Genomic DNA, 21487 nt, shown 5'->3' on the forward strand with positions numbered 1-21487 from the left:
CAGCTGTGAGGTCCAGAATAACATTAGTGTTTGGATTGCCGGCAGCTAATCATGAGCTAATTTTCAAAATGGCTTTTCTAAATTAAGAGGGTGATAGAGAGAATCTGCAAATGGCTTTCTGTTTGACAACCTTTTTGGCTTGTTGCACGCTCAACTTGTTTGGCTTTTTAACTAGCACTATGTCACACAAGCAGTGACAAGTTTTTATGTAATTGAAAAGAACATTCAGATATAATAATAATAATAATAATAATAATAGTAATAACGACATAATATAATAATAATTACTAATAATAAATATCCTTTTTGCGCAGACACAATAATAACTGAAATGGTGAGCAAAACAACAAAACTAAAACAAACGCTAGATCAAATATCAACGCATCAGTATTACAATTGATTTATGTGCACAGATAATTTACAATATATAATATCAAACGTATTATTTCAAAGTCAAACGTCTTTTCCACAGGATGGCAACGAGCGTCTTTATGTGACTACAATTCCCATCGGCCACTGCGGATACTCCACGTCATTTTTCTGCGCAAAGCTGAGCTGGCGACTGAACGAAGGTAAACAGAACTTCTTATTGAAAACGGTGTAAAAAGGTCCATGTGTTAAATAGGAAGCGTATTCGGCGTCTTGTTGAGTTGAGTTGAGTATGACTCACCGTGCGCTGGCGCCGGTGCTAAAGCTAAGCTAACAATTGAAGTGTGGTCTACTGAGATCTCCGCTCCTCTTACAGAAGAAGCAGGATGACCAAACTCGTGGAGTGGCTCCTCGGGGTGTCACTGATGGTGGCGGTGTGGGCGCTGGTCACTTTCGACCTGTTGGACCTGAAGGTCCCGCCGTTGTACCGGGAGGTGGCGTGGCCGATGCCCTTCTACCTGCTGGTGACGTTCGGCTGCTACTCGCTGGCTACGGTGGGCTACAGAGTGGCCACCTTCAATGACTGTGAGGAGGCAGCGCTGGAGCTGCAGCAGCAGATCAAAGAAGCCCAGCGGGACCTGCAGAAGAAGGGCTTGAAGCTGTGAATGAACGGAACTGGACAGACGCGCTGTTCTCAGGACACTTTTCATTCTTTCCATCATTCCTTCGCTGGCCTGACTTTGACCTCCCTATATCACGCAGTAACGTCATCTGACGTCTGGATTGAGCTCAAATTCGCGCATATTGTTTCTTTTATATTAAAAGACTCAAGGTGACTCACTTGTGCCCTGATGGCTTCTGCGCGACCTCTACTTGATGATGCTTCATCTGCCATCCACTAGTGAGATGGTAACTTTTAAGTAAATGACCGTCTTTGAATGGAAACTTCTTCAATTTAAAAGACATGCAAATGTATTTCTGTCGAAAGTTGACAGAATAACCATCAGGTTATATTAAAGCTGTTTTGGAGTAGTTTGGTTCAGTGGGTTTTTACCTATATTTATACATGACGTGACTAGCACTCGACAGTACGATGTTTCTTTAGGTCCTCTCCCCATTGCGAGAAGAATAAAGGCTATCTAAATGTGTATTTACAAAGGAAACTGTTAAAATTCAACGACCTTAGGTTTGGAGTGTTTTTGGATACATCTTCAGTTAACCACTGCTTTGTCCTGTTCAGTGTTGCGGGGAGTGCTGCCTTGTAATGCTTATTTTCATTGACAATATATGTACTGCAAGTGTTGGGGAAATGACTAGCTGGTGACACTCCATCATTTAGATTTAGTTCAACATCTAATAAAGTACCTTGTGAAATTAACAATATCTTATATCAATCAGGAGCAAAGTATAACTGCCAAAAATTTCATATGGATGCAGATATATATGTCAACTCAACAACAAGTGTGTTTGTTGGTAGTGGCTGGAAGGTTGTCTGTTACTTGCGTTTAATGATTGGAAACTTTAATAAATATGATTGATGAGATTAGTCGTCCTCTCCTCGTGACAATTGGTCATAAATTCAGAAAAATATTTGATGTCATTGGCCAAAAATGTTGTTTGTTGATACACAACTACAAAAAAATGACCCCAAGGTAGTTCATTGTATGAATGTTTTTTTACTACAAGAAGTTCAAGTCTCTCAACAGTGACTAATACTGCAGTGTAAGATGTGTCTGCTTTAAGTAGTGGAGTGCTGATGCAGAACAATGGTGAATCGATGATTGTTTATATCAGCCACAAAGTGAAATATTTTTAAAGACAGAAGAAGGAGTTGGTGCTCTGCTAGTTGGGATGCTCAATTGCTGCTGGGACGTCTAATGGTCACACTCTGGACAAGCATCTATACACCAGTGAGCAACTGACTTCTGATTGTGCGTGTGAATGTTCGTACGGCCCTTGTTCAAACCAGACGGTGCAGGATTATCTGGTCACTGTCTATACATTATGGACATAATCCCCGGTGCGTGGTGGCCAGGAGATTTATCTTAGACGTGCAGCTGAGAAACCTACAGCAACTCTGTGATGGCAAAGTGGACCAACATCGTGCCAAAAAGAACTGCACACTGCAGCGATGACTGGGTATGTTGACAAATCTTTGGTGAAAGTTGTAAATCGCTGCCTCGGTTCTTTTCAGTGAGTTCCTGCTGCGAACAAACGAAGCGCCACATCATTACAGGCTCCTATAACTAAAGAACAAATGCACCATGGCTGGCACTCAGCGGTGCTCTAGCTGTGTTGTGTTGTTTGGCTGCTGGCCCATCATGCAACTGAGCCCCCCCCCCCCCCCCTCCACTGTCAAGCTGTTCCTCCATCAGACGGGATGAAAGACAACCTGCTATTCATCTAAAAATTCCCATTTTGGCTGTGATGCCAAAAGAATCATCAACTCCTCGTGTGAAACCGTCGGCCACTTCTTCATTGTCAGCTGAAATTTGACTTTTGAAGCTGTGATCTGCTGAGCACGTGACAGTAGTTTTATACCTTTTCTGTTTAATCCTCACTTCAAACATGCGGGGCATTAGCGCGAGCCAGACTTGCTGCTAGCCAATTACATAATGGCAAGTGTAAACCTCTGTAATCTGACACACAGACGCTGTGCTCCAGAAATGACCCCAAATAAACAGATTATTGAGTTTGTTTTGCCAGCAAACGTAAAACACTGGAGAGTGATGTCTTGCGAAGCGCTAGAATTATGATTCTGCGCTTAGTGAGCAGATGCAAACGTCTCCTGTGATGAGATTTACACTCAAATGCTGTAAGATTATGACCACATGCCTCTCAGTTGTTGGCAGTCAGTGAGTGCTGCCCATGCGTGTGGTTGGTCCACCGTGGACAGTGGGGGTCTGGAAGTAGGACCGCCTTCCGACCTCCGGTTCACAGGAGGTGGATACTTTTAGAGTCTAACTGCAGTCCTTCGTCCAACTGAATTGAAGAGGCCCAGACTTCTGCAGCTCGTGTGGGTGAAAAGAGATATCAAATCACACCATCACCAACAAGGCATCAACTGGCCCCTCTCAGTCTGGGTTGCAGTCTGAGCTGCTTCTTCTGTGTCCTAGTGAACACTTGGTCACTTGTGCTGTGCAGAGGTGGCACAGACTGTCTGAGTCTGTGCCACCTCTGCACTTGAGAACGCAGCCTGCAGCGGCCTTTAGAACTCATCATCTCAGCAGCAGGACAAAGTTTCCACTTCTCTTCTTTTCAGTGATTATTGTATTGTGTTTTGTTCCTTTGGTGTCATAAGTGCACATGGAATATTGCTGCACAACAGAGTCCTCAGCTGTACTGTACTCTCAATGGGGAAAATGCTTTCAGTATGCTTTCTTATTGCAGTTAACTTGCAAGTTATTGTCCAAAATTAGCATAAATATTTACAAAAGATGATGAATTCAGAGGGCATTTTAGACATGTGAATCTGATCAAGGCCCACAAATGGCTCCGTTGCAACAGAATCTGCATTTAAATGTTCTTGAATTAAACATTTTCGAAGTGATTTATAAACGCCAGAGCATTTCAAAGGTTGTTGTCCTTAAATAACATAGCTCATAGAGATAATATGGGTCTTTTCCAACACAACCTGAAGTGTGTGTCTCAGTTTTACTCAAAAACTGTCTGTCTCAAAAACTATGATGTCCAAAGTCAACATGAAACACCGAAAGAAACAGCACCTTGAAGGTGTCATCGTGACATTCTCCAAAGTACAACTGATCCAAATGAAGCAGGGAGTCAGACACAAGACATCACAGATGTGCACTGTCCACTGAGCCCATTCAGCAAGAATCAAGAAGATATTGAAAGGTCCAGCCCAATAAAAAAACAGATTCAACCCTTGAGTAGCTTCTTCTAACCACTGATGAAGAACTAACACTCTGCTATGGGAAACTGACATTTAAATCCAAGACAGATTGTGCCGGGAAATTTAGGGCAAAAAAAAAACACCCTGGTGTCAACCTGATGTACTCGCTGCTCATAAAGTCCTGCTTTCGTGCACACTGGACAGCAGATTCCTGCTGGAGCTTTAAATGCTACAAATAGCTACAATAACATGAGGTAACCTCCCAGCGGCACAGTAAGACAGATACGGCTGTCTCCACTGAGCAGGTTAACGTAGCCGAGCAGGCGGAGGCAGCGGCCATCGCGCGTTCTGCCGATATGGAGGTCTGACACGGGGGGGGGGACGCAGATACTCACCAGCTGGTTCTGTCCTTCTCTGAGGTGTGATTCATTTCTCTGCTGTGTCTCTGCGGCTTTCTAATCGTTTCTCAACGGCTGTTTCCACCTTAGTTTAATACTTGTAAATGTCAGTGTTTATCATCGGAGTGTGACTCATAGATGGGGAAAGAGGAGACGTTTCAAGGTGAAGGTGACATAATAATGAGTCCAGATAAGACAGCATGAAGCTATAGGAGAGGTTCAACAAGAACAAGATGCCTAATTTACTGAGGTCCCTTATACATAGGCAGCCGTGTAAAGTGGGCAACCAATCCGTCGGAAACTTCGAGCTCAATAAAACACTATATGTAGCAGTTTGTGCACTTCATTTCAATAGTGTTTTTTTGTTTTAAGTCATGCTTCACTGGTAAAACAACATCTAGAAATAGCCTCATAAGCCATCAATGTTGGACCAACAGCCGGCACTGACATCTTAATGGATTGACTGACGCGGGCTGAAACACGCTAACCTCATGCTCGTGCCAAGTAATGAACAAAGTGCGACAGCACACAGTGATTTGTCCAAACTTGTGTGCTACAGTTGGAGACACAGACGTTTTCCTGCTTGAAACTGAGTGAAAATTGCAAAGGCCCAAATGTCCAACCTTGACCCTCCTCCAGAGTGTGGTGGTTTAAAGGCCAGCATTTGACTCAAAACTACCTTGCAGATACATGCGTCCTTCACTCTACAAAGCTCAACAGATCACAACAACTTTGGAGCTTTAGATCGGCTATAATTAAACCATGTGACTCACCAAGGTGCTTGAGTGTTTCTCTGAATATTTGTTTAGACAAGAGTTTCTAACACACAATTCATCATGGAGCTGCAATAGGATGATGTAAAACACCCCACCTGTCCCGGTTATTGGCTGATGCTGAGGACATCACAAGGCCCTTGAATGACTGTCATAGCTAAAGATGTGTCCCTCTCTCGGTGAGTATGTCCTGACATCCATAGGCTTCAGTGAGTTTGTCTGTTCTCCATGTGCATGAGTGGGTTTACTCCAGCTGCACTGGCTTCCTCTCACAGTCCATTCACAGTTGTCATTTAGTCCACACTTGATAGCAACTTTGAGTGGATCTCATCAGCATTTAGTACCAATGGGACATAATAGGTGTGTTGTCTGTCCAAGACACAGCAAGTAACTAACATCATTTGATGACCTCACCACCTCGACCTGATCTCAGAACTGTCTTTGGAAACATGACATTATCAGGTGGTCACACCAGACAGTCCCATGCAAAACATGGGCCGGCACAGGCCTGGCCGAGGGCCACCTGTGTCAAATGCTTGGACCTGTTGGGTCTTGTAAAGGTGAGTTGCCCCTCGCTGTGTGAGTGCAGGACTTACACACAAAAAAGAATCTGCTCCTGAACAGAGTGGTCATGACCTGACAGAGGAGTAGAGACAACTGCCACACATGCAAACAGGTCGGTTTGCCATGAAAAAGTTGAATTTAAGTGGACACAACTTCTGCTGGTAAAGGCGAAAACTGACACTAAGACATAAGCAGTTCACAGTGTGTTTCTCTCGATGGTAATGTGCCCACTCACTGAGTCACTTTACAGCAGGGGTCTCAAACTAATCCACAGAGGGGCCACAGTGGGTGCAGGTTTTTGTTCCAACCAAGCAAACGCACACAGTCTAACCAATCAGGTGTATCAGCTGGAACAAGCAGCACCAGACTGACAGTCAACAGATGACAGTCAGTTACATATACACCTGACTGGTGAAAAGGTGGAACAAAAACCTTTGAGGACCCCTGTGTTTTGTCCAGATCTTTAATCACACTTAGGGGAACAGCTCTTCAAAGCTGGCTGGTTCTGGATGAAGGAAAGAATGGCACCGGTGAAGAGCTGTGCTAAAAGGACAACTTAAATGAGTTCTGGACTCACTAAGAGCTTCTCTTCCCTCAGCAGCAGTTAGAGGGTTCATGGACGTCTGAGACGTCTGACCCGGGATGATGAGACCAGAATGAATTGATAGGCATACGTCAGGTGACAGCAGAGGAGCTCCTCTGGCTGAGTTAGCCAGAGTTCATGTCAGACCTTTGCCTCTTGTCATTCCTTGACACAGGTTTTCCAGCATTAAGTGGTGGACCTGGTCGGTGATGTGCTGACCTGCACTGCCAGTAGCGAGTTTAGGGAGCTCAGTGCACCCCGACGCTTGTCTCAGTGTGTGTGGGTGCAGACTGCAAACTGTATTCTCTCCCCCACAGAGTCTATAGAGGAACACAGCAGATATTTTGGTCCTTGCTGTCTTCCCTGTTTATCCCCGGCAGCTCGTAACGTTTACGGCAGCACTGTTTGCTTTTACTCAGGCTGGTATGCTGAGCGGGCAAATAAATAAAAACTATTGTCGACCGCTTGACAAGAACCTGCTCACTGGAGCCACTTCCAAGGGTCGGGCTCTTAAGGGTCTGTCCTCCGGCCTCAATTTATGACCCGGCCTTTGAAAGCATTGGAGAGTTGTGAGGCAGTGGCACCAGTCTCTGGTGCTACAGCTGTTTGTACTGTCACGGCTGTAAAGCTCCCCTGAGACAGACGAGACGAGAACAATGGCTTGTCATGCAACATGCTGGTGAATGAAGGATCATGATGAGAGACAAGTGTGTTTCTTTTGAAAAGTCTCATCAATAACGTTGTTTTCACTGATCAATACAGTGTGAGAGGGCTCACGTCAGTAGTTAGGCAGCTTTAGAAACACCATAAATTAGCTTTCGTATCAGACTTTTGTCCCACTAAAATCCATGTGTTAAATATCGTACCTGAAATAAAGCCTTGCACACACCTCATTCTTAACACAGATACCATGGGGATTAACACACTTTATTTTAGGTTCATTACCATGAAGATCACCTGACGCCGTTCTATGACGTGTTATGTCCCGATGTCCGCTGTGGATTTATTTTATACAAGAAGATAGACACTGCACTTAGCACGATAGCTAACAGATAACAGAAAATATACGAATAGTTGACATTGGAAAACACAACCATCTCAAGAGCCATCTGAGACGAACTTCACCACCACTGCAGTAGTGTCAGCTTTATGCCCAAACTCTCACAACCTAGTAGCCTCCTTTGCCAAGTGAAACTGCTGCAACACTGCTTTCTTGACTGTGAGACAAATGTTTGTCGAATCAAAACATCCAAAGCTTTGTCTGGTTTTCCCAAAAATATTTATTCTGTCACAAGAACTTTTCACATTTACCATATCAAACAGGGTCTCTTATATAGCCATCTATGTATTTACATATTTAACACGTCTTTACTTACACATGTACAAAGTCACTTAAGAAAAAAACTTGTAAACACTGTTGGGATTTGTGGAGGAAGATTCATCTGACACGGAAACCCAAATGAAATCAACGACAGCTGCGGCGCGAGTGTGGAGATGGTCTTGTTGAGTGTGAGATGACAAATGGACCAGCAAACAGAGAAGTCCAGCCTCTCTGCAGCAAACAACGTCTCAGTTTTGGCCAGAAATACTTTGATCCTCGCAACATCACTCAGTCTAGCTTCCAAGCACTCAGGACTGATCTCCTCCAACATTCCGTGAGCACATGGTACACACAGCCAAAAGTCTCTTCGATGCAGCCGCTATAAATCATCTTCACCGACTGTCCATGGTTCATCGTGGAGTGAGAAAGAGCGTCAGATGTCTGCAGTTGTCTCTGAGTGAGCTGAGGAATGGGTGTGAAGAGAACAGCCTTCGTGCTACATCTGAAGGGTTCACCAGGTCGACTGATCCACTCCAACGATTACAACACCACAGATGGCAAACAACACATGTGGTTGGAAAGATGACTTTTCTGTGGGTCAGAGGTTATGTCACGTTTCTTCTTCATATGCTGAGGACGTCGATCCTCGAGGGTCCGGCCAGGAGAGGGAAACCCTCTCTTAAGCGTCCGCTTGGCCCTCCTGTCTGTTACAAGATTCCTCCCCGCGTCCGGCACTGGGCACGAAAAACTCTTTTGAGTCGGTGGTTCGATCCCAACGACTGGCTTCATTGTCATCATCAGACAAATGTCTTCATACAGTTCACTCTCAGAGCATTGTTAGCAACAACGAGAAGGGCAGCAGGAACGACAGCGCTGACAGCGACGTGAGCGCAGCCGAAGCATTCGTCCGCGTGCTCTTCTGGACATCTGGCAAGCTCACCACCGGGTCGTCTGCTGAGAGGAGAAAGGAAAAACTCAGGTCTCACCGCTGCAGGATGTGTCAAGTCCTTTGACAGCCACGTCCGGCTCCCACAAGCACAAAGTTCATATGAATAAGATCGGATATACACATTTTCCTGTTATGTTTCTTTCGCCACATATTTACTTGTTTACATCAAACCCCCCACATTCATAACACTTCAGACAACTTTTCCTTCCCTAATATTATGTTCCATTTGTGTAGCTACCACTATTAGCCTTTCGGCAGAATATTCACACTATCAACAACAACACAGTCATCACATATTTTTTTGTCATTTCTGTACACATAATGAACATTGGTCTCAAACATCTGTGTACATAAAAATCTATATGGTAGAGAAAATATATAAGAAGATCCAGCGTTACAGTGCCCATCCTCAGCATTGTTAAAGACCTTATCAGACATGTTCTCCAGGAACACTAAGAAACAATCCCGGAGGATTTATGGTCCGAGCTAATGACAGGTGTCAGGGGTCAGCATACCTGCAGGCAGTCTGTTGGACGGGTTGTGAACTCCGCCCCCGGCTCCCACTGCAGACGCATCTGAGCCGCCTTTAGCCACTCTGGCCTCTTGAGAGCCTGAATGCAACGAGAAACGACATCAACCACTTCTGTACGCTCAACTATTGGTAATGACTCAGTTGGGCCACGGGGGCGCTGTTACTCACCGTCGGCAGCGACGACGTCCACCCGGAGCCTGAGGCACTCCTGCCCGTGATGGTGGAGCGGCTTGGCTGCAGGAGGAACAAACAGTTAGGATCCTAATGCACTTAACGTTCCCCTGACCCTTTAATCCACCTCCACGCTTCTGTGCACACACACACGCGCGCGCGCACACAACACAGCCGGCGGACAAGAGGAGGGAGACTTAGGAGGCCATCTGTGGTAAAGTTGTCTGTCTGATTAGCTGAGGTCTGGCCCACAACAGCCTTCACATTTGCGGACACCCAGACTCGAGAGCAGCAGAAATGTTTTGCTGTAAATCATCTCATCTGTCTCAGGTGGCAAGCACAGGTGAAGAGCACAAACGCTGAGGGTCTTAAATGGCAAATCTCACATGTTAGAGTTGTTTCAGGATCATTCAACTACATCAGGCAGCTGCTCTCAGACGCTTCGGAAGAGCACTCAATATTGTCATGACAAATGTTGGTCGTTGGATCAGTTTTGGATTCCAGAGTCTCATGCACTAAATGCTATCATCACATCTCTCTCTCTTGTAGCGACAGAGCAGAATGCCAAAAGTGACACTTACAAATATAATAGTAGCTCTCTCCTTGACGAAACTCCTTCCCCAGTGTGAACGGAGTGAAGCGCTGGAACTTTTCGGAGAACTTCTCAGGGGCGTGAGGAGCGAACGGATGTCCGCACTCCCACCGCATCTGGTCGTAGGACTGGGGCTTGCATGCGTCGTAATCCTCTTGCTCGACCATGTAGAGCACGTATCGCTCCGCGTCCAGCAGCGGCACCTCGCCCTGCGGGTAATGGGGGCACACGATGTCCAAGTAGTCATTGAGCTTCACCTCCACAGCATAGTCGTCCCACAGGAATCTGCAGAGAAGAGGCAGAGGAGGACGATGAGTCGAACGGCAGGAGACTGATAAACTTGATTACAGCAACACAGCGGTAATAAATATAAACCTCAAGACCCGTGATTACGTATTGATCGACCACACAGCAGAGTCCAACAGGGAAATCAGCAGCTGAAGAGGTGAGAGCACAGAGAACCGAAATGTGGGGCGGGAACGACCTGCAGGGTGCATGCAGATAAATATGGATGAGGCCTGTGGGGCGGGGGGGGGGCTGCTGTGGTGCTGAGAGTTTAAGCCGAGTGAACATTGATCCGCGTCTCCTCGAGCTGAACGATGTTTACAGAGAAACATTAGCCATCAGTTAGCCAGTCGAGCCAGGAGACATATCGACGTCTGTGTGTGTGCGTGTGTGTGAGAGTGAGAGAGAGAGAGAGACAAATCGACCTGAGCAGAACAAAACACAAACCTGGCTGCAGATATGGACGAGGACCATCACATTTTCAACCCGTCATTACGAGTCACGGCCTACAGTCGGTCCGAGTCCCGCTGCAGTCCCTCTCATTACCAATACGGAGAGTCAGACTGTCTGCCTGCGCGCCTCCCTGTTTTTTACGATGCTCTTTAAGTAAACTTCCTCCCTCTCTTTCGGGGAAGAGCGGTCTTCACACACAAGACCGCTCTACTGACTCCCCTCTGGTCCTACACAAAGACAGACCTTCTCGCGGTACCATTTCATACATGTACCTTATCAGCACTCAAGAACGCAACACTGTTTAGTCTTGACTGTCCTTTTATTCCAGAGACACGCTTGGTTCCTCAGCCAACACATTTGTCTCTTGGGTGAGCGACTCCTGCAGGACACACTCATCCATCAGCAGCCTGGAGCTGCTGCTTGTCTCAGGAAACCCACTTTGACTTACATACTTGCCTTTAATTCCCATCTATCAACGGCATGGAGCTACCAACTCTTGAACCCAGCAACCTTCACACACACCCCGACCCTGGGCTCCAGTACCACGGATCGCTTTACGACCTCCTACTGCACAGACTCGGCGGGGATCCTGACGGATGGATGAAATTTGACAGACCCGGATATTTCCACAGCAAACATCCCGAATGTGTGAGGAATATTGAGTTTTGTTGTGGCTGGACGGAAACGAGAACAGTCCGGCCGGAATAAAAAGTTCAGCAGACCGGGGCACCTCATAGACAACCATGTCCTCTTGATAGGTTTTATTTCAACCCCGTTTCTGCCACACTGCCACGAGACTTCATGTTTCCAATAAAAGAGCTCGTCAGCAAAGTCCGCACAGTAAACAGATCCATTGAAAACATGGCAGCCTGGACCGAGATCTTACAGCACGCTCATCTGTCTTCAATATGCCGAGCTGACATGCTAAATCCCCTCAAAACCATTGACTGAAGTCCAGTTCCTTCTCAGACTCCCGTCGTCTTCTCATTAAACACCCTGAAAACTAACAAGTAGCATTTGTGTTTGTGTGACGAGGTCCAGATGCACGACCGACCATCAAAGTGTGCAGGCCGGCTCTGCCGCTTGTTAGCTGGTGTTGTTGTTTGTTAGCAGGGGTCTCGCTGTCCTCCTGGGTTACCAGGACAGACACAACGGCTCCAGACCCCAGACCCCGACTGCTGCCCCCTCTGAGTCACAGTCCTCTGTCGGCTGGCCGTCAGACTCGATGACCTGATTGATAATGACGCACCTTTGCACTGGTAAACGGCTGCGCAGCCGATAACGCGTGATCCGATAGCTTCAGGAAGATCACCAGTCATTATGGTGGGTCAGGCAGCGTAGTTCTTATCTGACACTCGGCTCCCACGCTCTCTTTTTCTTCTCCAATGCCGTTTTCAGTTCCAGCCGAATCGATAACAGTGTTGAGCAAACAATCGTCTGCTGCTGCCGACACTGTCAGGAGGGAAACACACAAACAAACGCCAATTCCTGACGTGCCCTGACTCTAAGCTGTTAGGGGTATGGTTCCAATGTGTTCATGAAAGAGGGGGTGCAATTAAAAGACAAAAAGAGTATTAAAGTTGCCCTGAGGGGGTAATTATGCTCCCCACTTCCCATCCCCTTTAGAATGGGGTTTCTTTGGGGGGGGGTGACTGAGGGCATGAAGGGTGTGGGCGGGGGGTGGGTAAACGGGGGGGTCATTGTGCTACAGAACGGGGGCTTTTGAAGTCTTTCTCAGCAAGTCGCCACACAAGTTCTACAGTTACTTTATCAAGGCCACAAGCTGTCACAGAATCCCCGTCCAGAGTGATCAACAGTTCACCGAGCTCAAGTCTGAATACAAACACTTCTAATGACCCTGCTGACTGTGGTTCCCACCGAACACCGCGCCACTGAAGCCTTCATCATCAGCCTGAGAAACTCATTCAAAGGACTTGTGCGTGAAAAGCTTCCACTCATAAAGACGGAGCAGAAACGTTCACTTTCATGGTCGTTTCATGGCGGAAATGTCAGATTGTGGGAGGTTGCTCTCTTTGCTCTCTGAAAGGGCAATATAAATAATGACTTCACAACTTCACGTCCGCTGAGTTAACAGCCATTTGAATGAACCTCTGGACTGGAACTGCCCAAGAAGTGTAAACCTAACAATAACCAGACACGTCAACGTTTCCCATCCAACGGTCGTATGACAAATACACATGTATTTTCAGGGGTTTTTCAGACTGATCTTCAGTCTCCGTGTCCAACATGTACTGAGTGTTCACTTTCATTTTCATTTTCCTGTTGGCACGCATGCTGACTTGACTACTGCCTGCAGATGCGAGTGTGTGCCCGGAGTGTGTTTGGGACACCGGATCCGGAAGGAATCTGGAGAGTATTTAAGTGAGTGAAGAAACTAATGCACAATAAGCAGCAGTCAAGTCAGTGTGTCTTTGCTGCCGTGTAACCTGGGGACAAACAAACGTGTGCGTGTTCTGAGCAGCGGTGCTCCTACAGAGCAGGAATTCTTGATTTATTGGAGCCTCTTCAGGAGTCTAATCTCTCTTCTTTAATCTCAGTGGCCTGCATTCTGCTTTCTTCTCCACCTCTCCTGTGGCCTTTCATCCATCCATCAGCCTCTCATCTCACTCTCTATCGGCCGGTGGAATGCCGGACCTCTCAGGCCGCAGAGCTGATCAAAGGTCGCTCGAACGCCAAGTCAGCAGTGGAGTCTTGTAAAAGGACAGTCAGCAGAAACATCCATGGATCCTACAGTCTCATAAAACGAAGGGATTAGTAAAAGAAACTCAGTTTATGTCAAGTTCCACTGAGACAAATTGAGCCGGCCTCTCAAGGCTAACTGGGTCGGCAACAGCAACAGCCCATTAACCTGCTTGTGTTGACTATCTGACCTAAACGGTGATTGGCTTGCACCACGGATGAGTGAACCGGAATGTGGGGGGACCACTAAGTCGGCTCGGCCAAGCTTGGATTACTGGGTGGAGCTAACCCTGAGCTCGGTTCCATTCATCTGCACCAGACCCTTAATACCAGAGCTTAGGGTCGAACCAGGAGCCCGGTTCTCCCCCTCCCTTGAACAAGTGCTTCCACAGCCACCTTATTTTCTCTCCAGTTCAAACAGGAATGCTCGCGTCTGAGTGCTGACACAGCTAGTTCCTCCGTCACCAAAAGATGGAGTAAAAACTTTACTATAATCTCTGGCAGGATCTGTTAAGTGCCACTGTTGTTGAGGGCATGATGACATCACTCATTCGTTCATGACAAACACATACTTGTTCTGTGGTAGGCTCGAGAAACTGTGCGGCTGAAAGCCACCGTTTTAAATACATAATGGTCAGAATTAGAAACACTGAGGTACAGAAGCCTACATTTTCTGACAAACATTTTACTTTGCTTGTTAGCAGCATCAGCAACTGAAGAGATGCCACAATAAAAACAACGGGACACAACACTTCAGAGCCATACATCGCATGATTAGGGATTGAAATGTGACTTTTGTGAGAGTCGGTGGTTCCACCGCTCCTGACAGTATCAGTCTGCCACACAGGACTGTGTAATGTTTCCTCGACAATTGGACTTTGTTTCATCCGTCTTGCGGCTCCATCCATCAACGCGGCCCCTCCCACGCCTGTCTGTCTTTCATCACTCAATAAGCAGATCCTCATGTCAACTCTGCCCCTCCTCCACAGAGAACTAGCTCAACCAATCACAGCCTGTCCTGATGGTATTCCAAATATGCAACTTTCTGACCCACCAGAGCCGAGCGCAGCAGCGTGGGTATGTCTCCATGGAAACAAACGTGGTCAGACATAATATTCCAGGCCTCTGTTCTTTGTGCGGTTTCCGTCATTCATCTCCATCAACGTTCCTTCTGTCCATCAGCCTTTGTTGGCGCATTGAGAATTCACAGGAGCTCAGGGCAGAGGGGGCACACGTCTCTTTATCCCAGGAGCATCAAGTCCAGCGGCAAAGACTTGATGTTTGAGGAAAAACGAGTGGGCGTGCGGGAATGCTTACGGTACCCCAAATGTCGTACCCCAAAAACATACAGCACATTTCTCAGCGGGAAAAAAATAACTCTTATTACTTTATAATTCCAATGAAGATTTTGGTTTGATTTCTCGGGCACAGGATTTTCTTTAAGCTCACGATGAAGGACGTTAGCAGTCACTTCAGGTACTTTACGGTATCAAACGTCATAAAAACATAGTTCATATGATCAGACAATCATTCACCAAAGCGTCAACAACAAATGTCACAGGCGATGTCCTCAAAGTTTTACGACCAGAATCCGTGTCTGTCCCTTGTCTGAACGGCTTTTATTTGCCAAACAATTTAAACAATTGCTCTTTTCAGAGTTCACTATCTGACTCTTGCAGGCTGAGTCGTCCGCCATGCATGTCTCCAAGAGTTGATCAACAAGTCTGCAGGATGGAGAGTTCCAGGCGTTTGTTTACTACTTTCTCTGCTGTTTCTTTGTATTACAGACTTTGTAGGGAGTGGGGAAGTCTGCCACAGAGATAAGGAAGACAGGAGGATGGATGGGGGGAGGGAAAGGCTGCCACTGGAGCCATTATCTGTGGAAATCTAGCAGTTAGCGATTTGAAGAAGGACGCTTGAATCCTTCTCATGGTATGTCCAAACATATGTGTGAACAACAGACATTCGTGTTACTGGCCGGGGAAACTCACCCGGGTTCTGGGCTCCCCTTTGCTGCTGAGTGTGTGAGAACTGCATTGTTTATTGTGTGGACAGGATACACAGTTTTCCCGGGAAAAGTTACAGTCAGGAAGTGCTACACTTCATCTGGACAGACACCGGTGACGCTGAGGCTAAAACCTTTGGCCCGCTTTACTATCTGCAGCAGTGAATAAACAAGCCGGCGGGAGCGGGAAGAATTCAGACACAGCCTGCAAAGACCAATAGCAACCGCACATTTTGTAGATCATGAAGCCTATAAGAAGAGATTATCATGCGTTCAACAATCTTTCACGGTATTCTCCTACGATTGAAGTCACCAGACAGATTGTCAGGGCAGATTAAAGGGGGCGGGGGGGTCGTACGGCGAAACACAAACATGGCGAGTGACGTAAGAATCCAGTGCAGAGAATGAGGTTTGATTAAGAGTGGCTTTTTCAAGGAATACTACACAGAAGTCCATTTTCTCTGCTGACATCTAACACAACATCGACGGCACAAAACACGGCCACATACACACACGTTTGCAGTGATTTGTCCCACTTCAGACCACTGATGATTTAAGTTCCCAGACTTGCTAAAGCTACTTCAGCAAGACGCTTCGGATGCCCCAAGAATAGGAGCAGAGGAGAGTGAAGGTGAAATAAAGGGAGCCAGTTTTGTGGGAAGTCTTGAGTGGCTTTTCAGACAGAGCAAGAGGAAGTTTGCTTAAAGGAAAGAGAGCTGAAGGGGTGAAAAAAAACGCACTAAGGAAAGGGCAAAGTGCCTTGTGACTGATCGCCATGGGTGCCAAGAACGATAAAAAAATTCCACACCTCTTAGAAGGCTTCCCTCTTTTCCTCTGTTCTCAGAGCGCCCGAGCTGGAGGTGAGGAAATAATAGCCTGAAAAGGGACAGCTTGTAAAGTTGAGATAAAAGCTGGTGAAGGGGACCCAGAGACAGGACAAGGAAGAAAGAGACTTTCCCAGAGGCAGAGGCGTTGAGGCTGGTGAAGAGGGCCTGGTTTGAGTGACAGCTTGTATTGAGGGGCCGCTGCCGTGACAAAATGACTGACAGATTGATAGAGGCTGAGCCACTTCATCACACAGTGAACTCCGAACCTCAATCGGTCACACCAGTTACTCCTCTCTTTCTGTGAGGACACTTCCCCAATTTGTATGGGAAGTACCCCAAAACACCCACGAGGAGTGAAGACTGGTGGAAGCACCAAGAGCTGCTGTGACTCCAACTAGCTAGACCAACTTGTTTGTGTGCACTTTCACGGTTTAACAATCTATAGTCCAACTCAATGTAGAATCAGACTCAAGAGTCTAGTTGTCTACGCTCACCTACCAAGGTTTCACAGGTCAGGAATAGCAGCGGGCAGCACATCCTCTGTTTATTCTACTGTCCAATCACTCGATTATCCACACTGCCACCACTAAAGTCACAGAGATAGCATCAACACACCCACCGTGTCACTCCATTATAAAACTGACCAGCTGTTAGAATACATACACAACAATAGTTTGTGTGTTTGTGTTCACAAATGCACACCTGGGAATCTACTGCACTCTCTCTTTTGGTCCAAGTAATGTGAGTCAAGTAAACATTAACCCGGCGATTTCTCAGTAAATCATCACAGATTCTGGAGGACATATGCATCTATAAAACACTATTATGCAGCCCCCGGGCTAACATTTTAAATATTGTCACTGAGGCTGGTTCTATAGCAACAACTTCAACTTTCAATTTATCAATGGCTTCTACTGACAAAAACGTGAAAGTTATTCCATTTATGTATTTATATGTGTAAAACTATTAATCTGAAAAAGGATATCAGTTGGACGTTCATAAGATATCACAGCTTCTGCTGTGCATTTGTGCTGTGACCCAGCACGGGGTTTTACAGTTTGACCAGGTAATCCAGCAGCAAAAGTTGGAAGTGCTTTCGTACAGAGTCAGGGACAGGAGAGAGAAAGCATCAAACAGTTGACCGATTCACAGACTAGTAGGAGATGGAACCTCGCCAAGATGAGGGGGAGGGAGGGAGGTGCCGGAGAGAAGGAGAGACAGGTACAAAGCCGAGGAAGAGGGGGGCAGCTGCGGAGGTGGTCCACTCATGCTCTGTCAGCAGGGTGAAAGGAAAGAGAGGGGGGGCAAGAAGCAACAAATGACCAGATGCTTTACAGCAGCGTTTGGAGTGGAGAGGACTCTGGGGACGGCGCTCACATCCATCACAGCTCCGTTGCATGTGTGTGCGCCACATTATGTGACGGACTTCCATTCACAAAGACACGTACACACGCTGGCATGCGGGGCTGGAGCTGACTGGGCATTCGGCCGAGGCTCTTTCTGGGAATCAACATGTGCTGGTGATTAAGCGGTACGCAGACCGACTCATACTTTCGACACACACACGCCCATTAAAGGTCAAAAGTGCTGGATCTTTTTTACCCAAAATAAAATCAAAGCTTGTGACAGGTTTCTGAAGTAAACTGTCACTGTCATGGCTTCGTCAAAGTGACCATGGCCAACGTAACGGCCACATACCTGAGAAGATTTGAGTTCATTTAAAGTCTGGTGAGACAACCGCAGTCCTGCCGTTCAGACGCTCGGACTAGGTCACAAACTGTGGGACGATTCATAACGCAATATGAACATTTCTCTGAAGTCATCATGGAGTCACTGATGAGTGAATCGGGACAGGGTGAAGGACCAGTCCTTTGCTGGACAAATAACACACTCGGTTATTGAGAGTGACACCTGCCACCATCTCCCATGATGCCTTGGTCCTACGTTATTTCACCCAGTAGCTTAATATACTGTCATCCATGTACAGACTAGTGCCATGAAAGATACCCATCTTGCTTGAGGTAATCCATGTATTTGTTCTACCACCCCCTGTTGGGATCTGGATCAAGGCGTTTCACAACTGTCTCTGGTGACACTCATGAATGAGAAACCAAGCCCTGACTTTTCAACTACATCATGTTTATGGTGACACAGAAGGGCCCTGCTAAAGGCCCCTCTAGGAATTAAACAATTGAGAACAGAGGGTCCTTATGACATGAGCAGCGCATACAACTGCACAGCTGAAGCTGCTGTCACACCTGCAAACACCTGGAGGGTGAAGATGTGCAGGACAACAGAAAGCTGAATCTCACTTCAGCTCAACAAAGATATGCTAAAGAAACCACGGAGGTCCCAGGAACTCAAACCCGAGCAGAGCAGCGAGAAGTTAAGCAATGGTGACGCACGTGTGAGTGAGTGTGTTGCTGACTCCCATTACATCCACACGAAAAGGAAACAAGGCTGCTCCACACAGACCAAGCAAATCAATCAGATGAAAACAATTGATCACAGCCTTGCGGGAAGTGATGTTATCTTAAAAACAACTCCTGAAAGCAAAGACCAAACCACGAGAAACAAAGCGGAAACAATTACGCAACCAAATTCTGTTGCATGGATTGAAACAGTGATATTGTTTCTGGCTTTTCTCAGAACTGTGGATTAAGACGAGACAGGGATTGAGTTGTCCGGAAAAACAGTGACTGCAGAGGGATTACAGAACACCTAGAGATGATCAATGTGCAACAGCAGCACAACACACATCTACGTACCCGACTTTTCAAAGGTGCAGCACGAGCGTGCGTGTGACAGTGTGCATGAGGTGTTGGCAACACTGATGGATTAAGATGGTGTCACAGGCAGTGACTGAGTGAGTGTCTGCCATGTCTGTGTTTGTGTGTCAGCACACGTTTGTTTGTGGAGTGTAAGCCGAGCCCCTCTGATACCCTCTGCCATCATCAACTACAGTTCTAATTGACCCCCCACTTACTCCAAATGGCCCCTAACCCTGACAATTGGGCCTCCAATTTCTCCTCCCTTTGCAATCGATCTCACTCCCACAGTCTGACCTACCGGGCCGACCTCAGGTTACACACTCGGTCTCTGTCATACGCCATCATTGCTCGTCTACCACCTGAAATATGAACACCTCCGTGTCCCCCCCCCAGTGATATTCCCTTGATTTAGTAGAGACAACCAACTCCCCACACAGTCAGAGGTTAGTGCTCTGTGCTGGAGGATATTGCAACAGATATTTCAACAGGCTCTGCTTTGAATCAGACTGGAGAGTTGACAGAGGCTCAGCCCTTGTCAGGAATAATAATGCAAGCGCTCCCCTGAGGTTCTTATCACTGGGCTGGAGTAACAACCACAACAAATGGCTTCAACAACACAATCCCACTGCTACAAATGTGCGCCGCTGAACATAGCTGCGCTTGGTTGTCGGGCCAAACGAGTGCCATGAGGGAGGAATTGTCTACAACAAGATGAAGATACAAAGACGCGAGGCACGTGAGGAGTGGTCTTCATCATGACCCCGTCCACACACTTCTCCTGCAGTCAGACACACAACCACAGAGAGTCATCCAACAGTCCAACAGCAGCCAGTGAGGAAGTCATTTTCTATTCAGGGTTGTGTTTTTATTTTACAGCTGCATTCCAACATTGTACTCTGCAATTTTAACAGAGTGTATTGGTTTCATATTTCTTCACAAAAAAAATCCCATAATGCTGTGGGGCTGATAAAAAAAATCCAGCTCAAGATTTTGATTCATCATATTTTCATCTTAACTTTCTAATCTTCATTTAATGGGGATGTTTCCTCTTAGAGATAACAAAAGACAAAAACCTCACCCAAGCCTGACAAAGCTCTACTTCTCTAACATTGCAGCATCAAAGTCCCAATTGGTATTACAAAATACATCCAGCAATACAGCTAATAAATGCGCCTTTTTAGATCTCTTCCATGTAAGTGTTTGTCTTTACTTTATTGCCCCATTGTGGGAAGATGAAAGGTAATCTAATGCACCCATTATTTCAGCAGTGTTGTGGACTTCAGTGTTGACTTCCAAAAGTAAAGGCTAGAATTTGAATGCAGACGTTGGTCTCCAGTTATATGCAAAAAGAGGTAGGTTCTGTCCCATACTTTATCACGTCACTCTACGGTTCTGTTCAGGATTTCAGAACAGTTTTAATTAAAGGCACCCGGAGCAGAAATCTCTCCTCCTCCACACGAAGAGGGGAATCTCTGGCAAACACTCAAACCCATCCCGAAGACACGCGAATTGCGAAATGAGCTCAATCGGAACAGGTTCGACAGTCTCCCCAGGTAAAGAGAGAAACGTTGGAGAGCGGACTCCCGGCCGTTTTTCATTATCATGACAACTGCATCCGTCACAAACGCATCCCGACAGCCGCTGCATATGCATGAGGGAGTATTCATGGGAAAAGAGCGCAAGAGTCGTCTCACCAAAATAAGCCTGAATGGAGGAGAAAATAGACAAGCGTGCACTTACTTTGGGTTCGTGCTGTTCCAGTAGACACTGTGTCGCTCTGCCGAAGCCAGCCAGAGGCGAACGCTGACCACGAAGCCCACAATCCAAACCAAGTCCATGGTGGAGGAGTGCAGCAGGATCACAACTCAACAACTCAGGTGCCAACTCCAACGCGCAAATCCCAAACTTCAGCAGTTACAGCTCGTCCGCAGACGTCACGTTCACATTCCTCAAAAGAGTCTTTCTCATTCCGCAGCTTAGAGAGCGAACACTTAGCTGCAGCTCATATGGATACGGCAACTCACGCGAGTTTGTGGAGTGAATGGAGCGCAAACGGCGTGGGTGCTGGTTTTGCTAAACACCCAAGATGTCAGCCACGCCCCCTGACCGACGGTGGCCAATCAGAAGGCTGTGCGCTTTGTGACGTCCTCGCAATTACTGTGATCTTTCTTTCTAGGATTAAAACTACTACTCACGTCGACAACACTCGCTGCCGCCTGTAATAATAATAATAATAATAATAATAATAATAATAATAATAATAATAATAATAATAATGTTCACTGTTCAGAACCTTCCCACAGAAAACACAAAACAAAACCAAAAAAAAATCACACAAACA

General features: G+C 46.5%; 2 protein-coding genes across 3 annotated transcripts; one reads left to right on the forward strand and one right to left on the reverse strand.

The window, feature by feature from the left end:
- Window positions 1–525: 525 nt before the first annotated feature.
- Window positions 526–1401, forward strand: dpm3 (dolichyl-phosphate mannosyltransferase subunit 3, regulatory). The gene is made up of 2 exons (XM_053863271.1): window positions 526–572; window positions 746–1401. The coding sequence occupies exon 2, from the start codon at window positions 756–758 to the stop codon at window positions 1032–1034; it is 279 nt and encodes a 92-aa protein (XP_053719246.1). The 5' UTR covers window positions 526–572; window positions 746–755; the 3' UTR covers window positions 1035–1401.
- A 6387-nt stretch (window positions 1402–7788) lies between these two features.
- Window positions 7789–21176, reverse strand: efna1a (ephrin-A1a). Of its 2 annotated transcripts, none has more exons than XM_053862435.1 (5): window positions 20887–21176; window positions 10095–10390; window positions 9511–9576; window positions 9326–9421; window positions 7789–8812 (listed from the first exon to the last, which is right to left on the reverse strand). In XM_053862435.1, exons 1-5 carry the CDS (start codon window positions 20982–20984, stop codon window positions 8688–8690), a joined length of 681 nt encoding a protein of 226 aa, XP_053718410.1. In that variant the 5' UTR covers window positions 20985–21176; the 3' UTR covers window positions 7789–8687. The 2 variants fall into 2 exon arrangements, with proteins under 2 accessions (XP_053718410.1, XP_053718409.1); XM_053862434.1 differs by having other exon boundaries at window positions 7790–8815.
- Between the last annotated feature and the right edge of the window lie 311 nt (window positions 21177–21487).

Source organism: Synchiropus splendidus, chromosome 4, assembly GCF_027744825.2.
Source record: "Synchiropus splendidus isolate RoL2022-P1 chromosome 4, RoL_Sspl_1.0, whole genome shotgun sequence".
Taxonomy (NCBI): Eukaryota; Metazoa; Chordata; class Actinopteri; order Syngnathiformes; family Callionymidae; genus Synchiropus; species Synchiropus splendidus.

What these genes read in the sequence shown, in the direction of transcription:
- dpm3 (XM_053863271.1), top strand. Translation starts at nt 756, where the DNA reads ATGACCAAACTCGTGGAGTGGCTCCTCGGGGTGTCACTGATGGTGGCG.
- efna1a (XM_053862434.1), bottom strand. Translation starts at nt 20,984, where the DNA reads ATGGACTTGGTTTGGATTGTGGGCTTCGTGGTCAGCGTTCGCCTCTGG. An exon ending in TGGAACAGCACGAACCCAAA is followed by an intron (nt 10,391 to 20,886) that starts GTAAGTGCACGC and finishes TCTTCTCTGCAG; the next exon opens with ATTCCTGTGGGACGACTATG. An exon ending in AGAGAGCTACTATTATATTT is followed by an intron (nt 9,577 to 10,094) that starts GTAAGTGTCACT and finishes TTCCTCCTGCAG; the next exon opens with CCAAGCCGCTCCACCATCAC.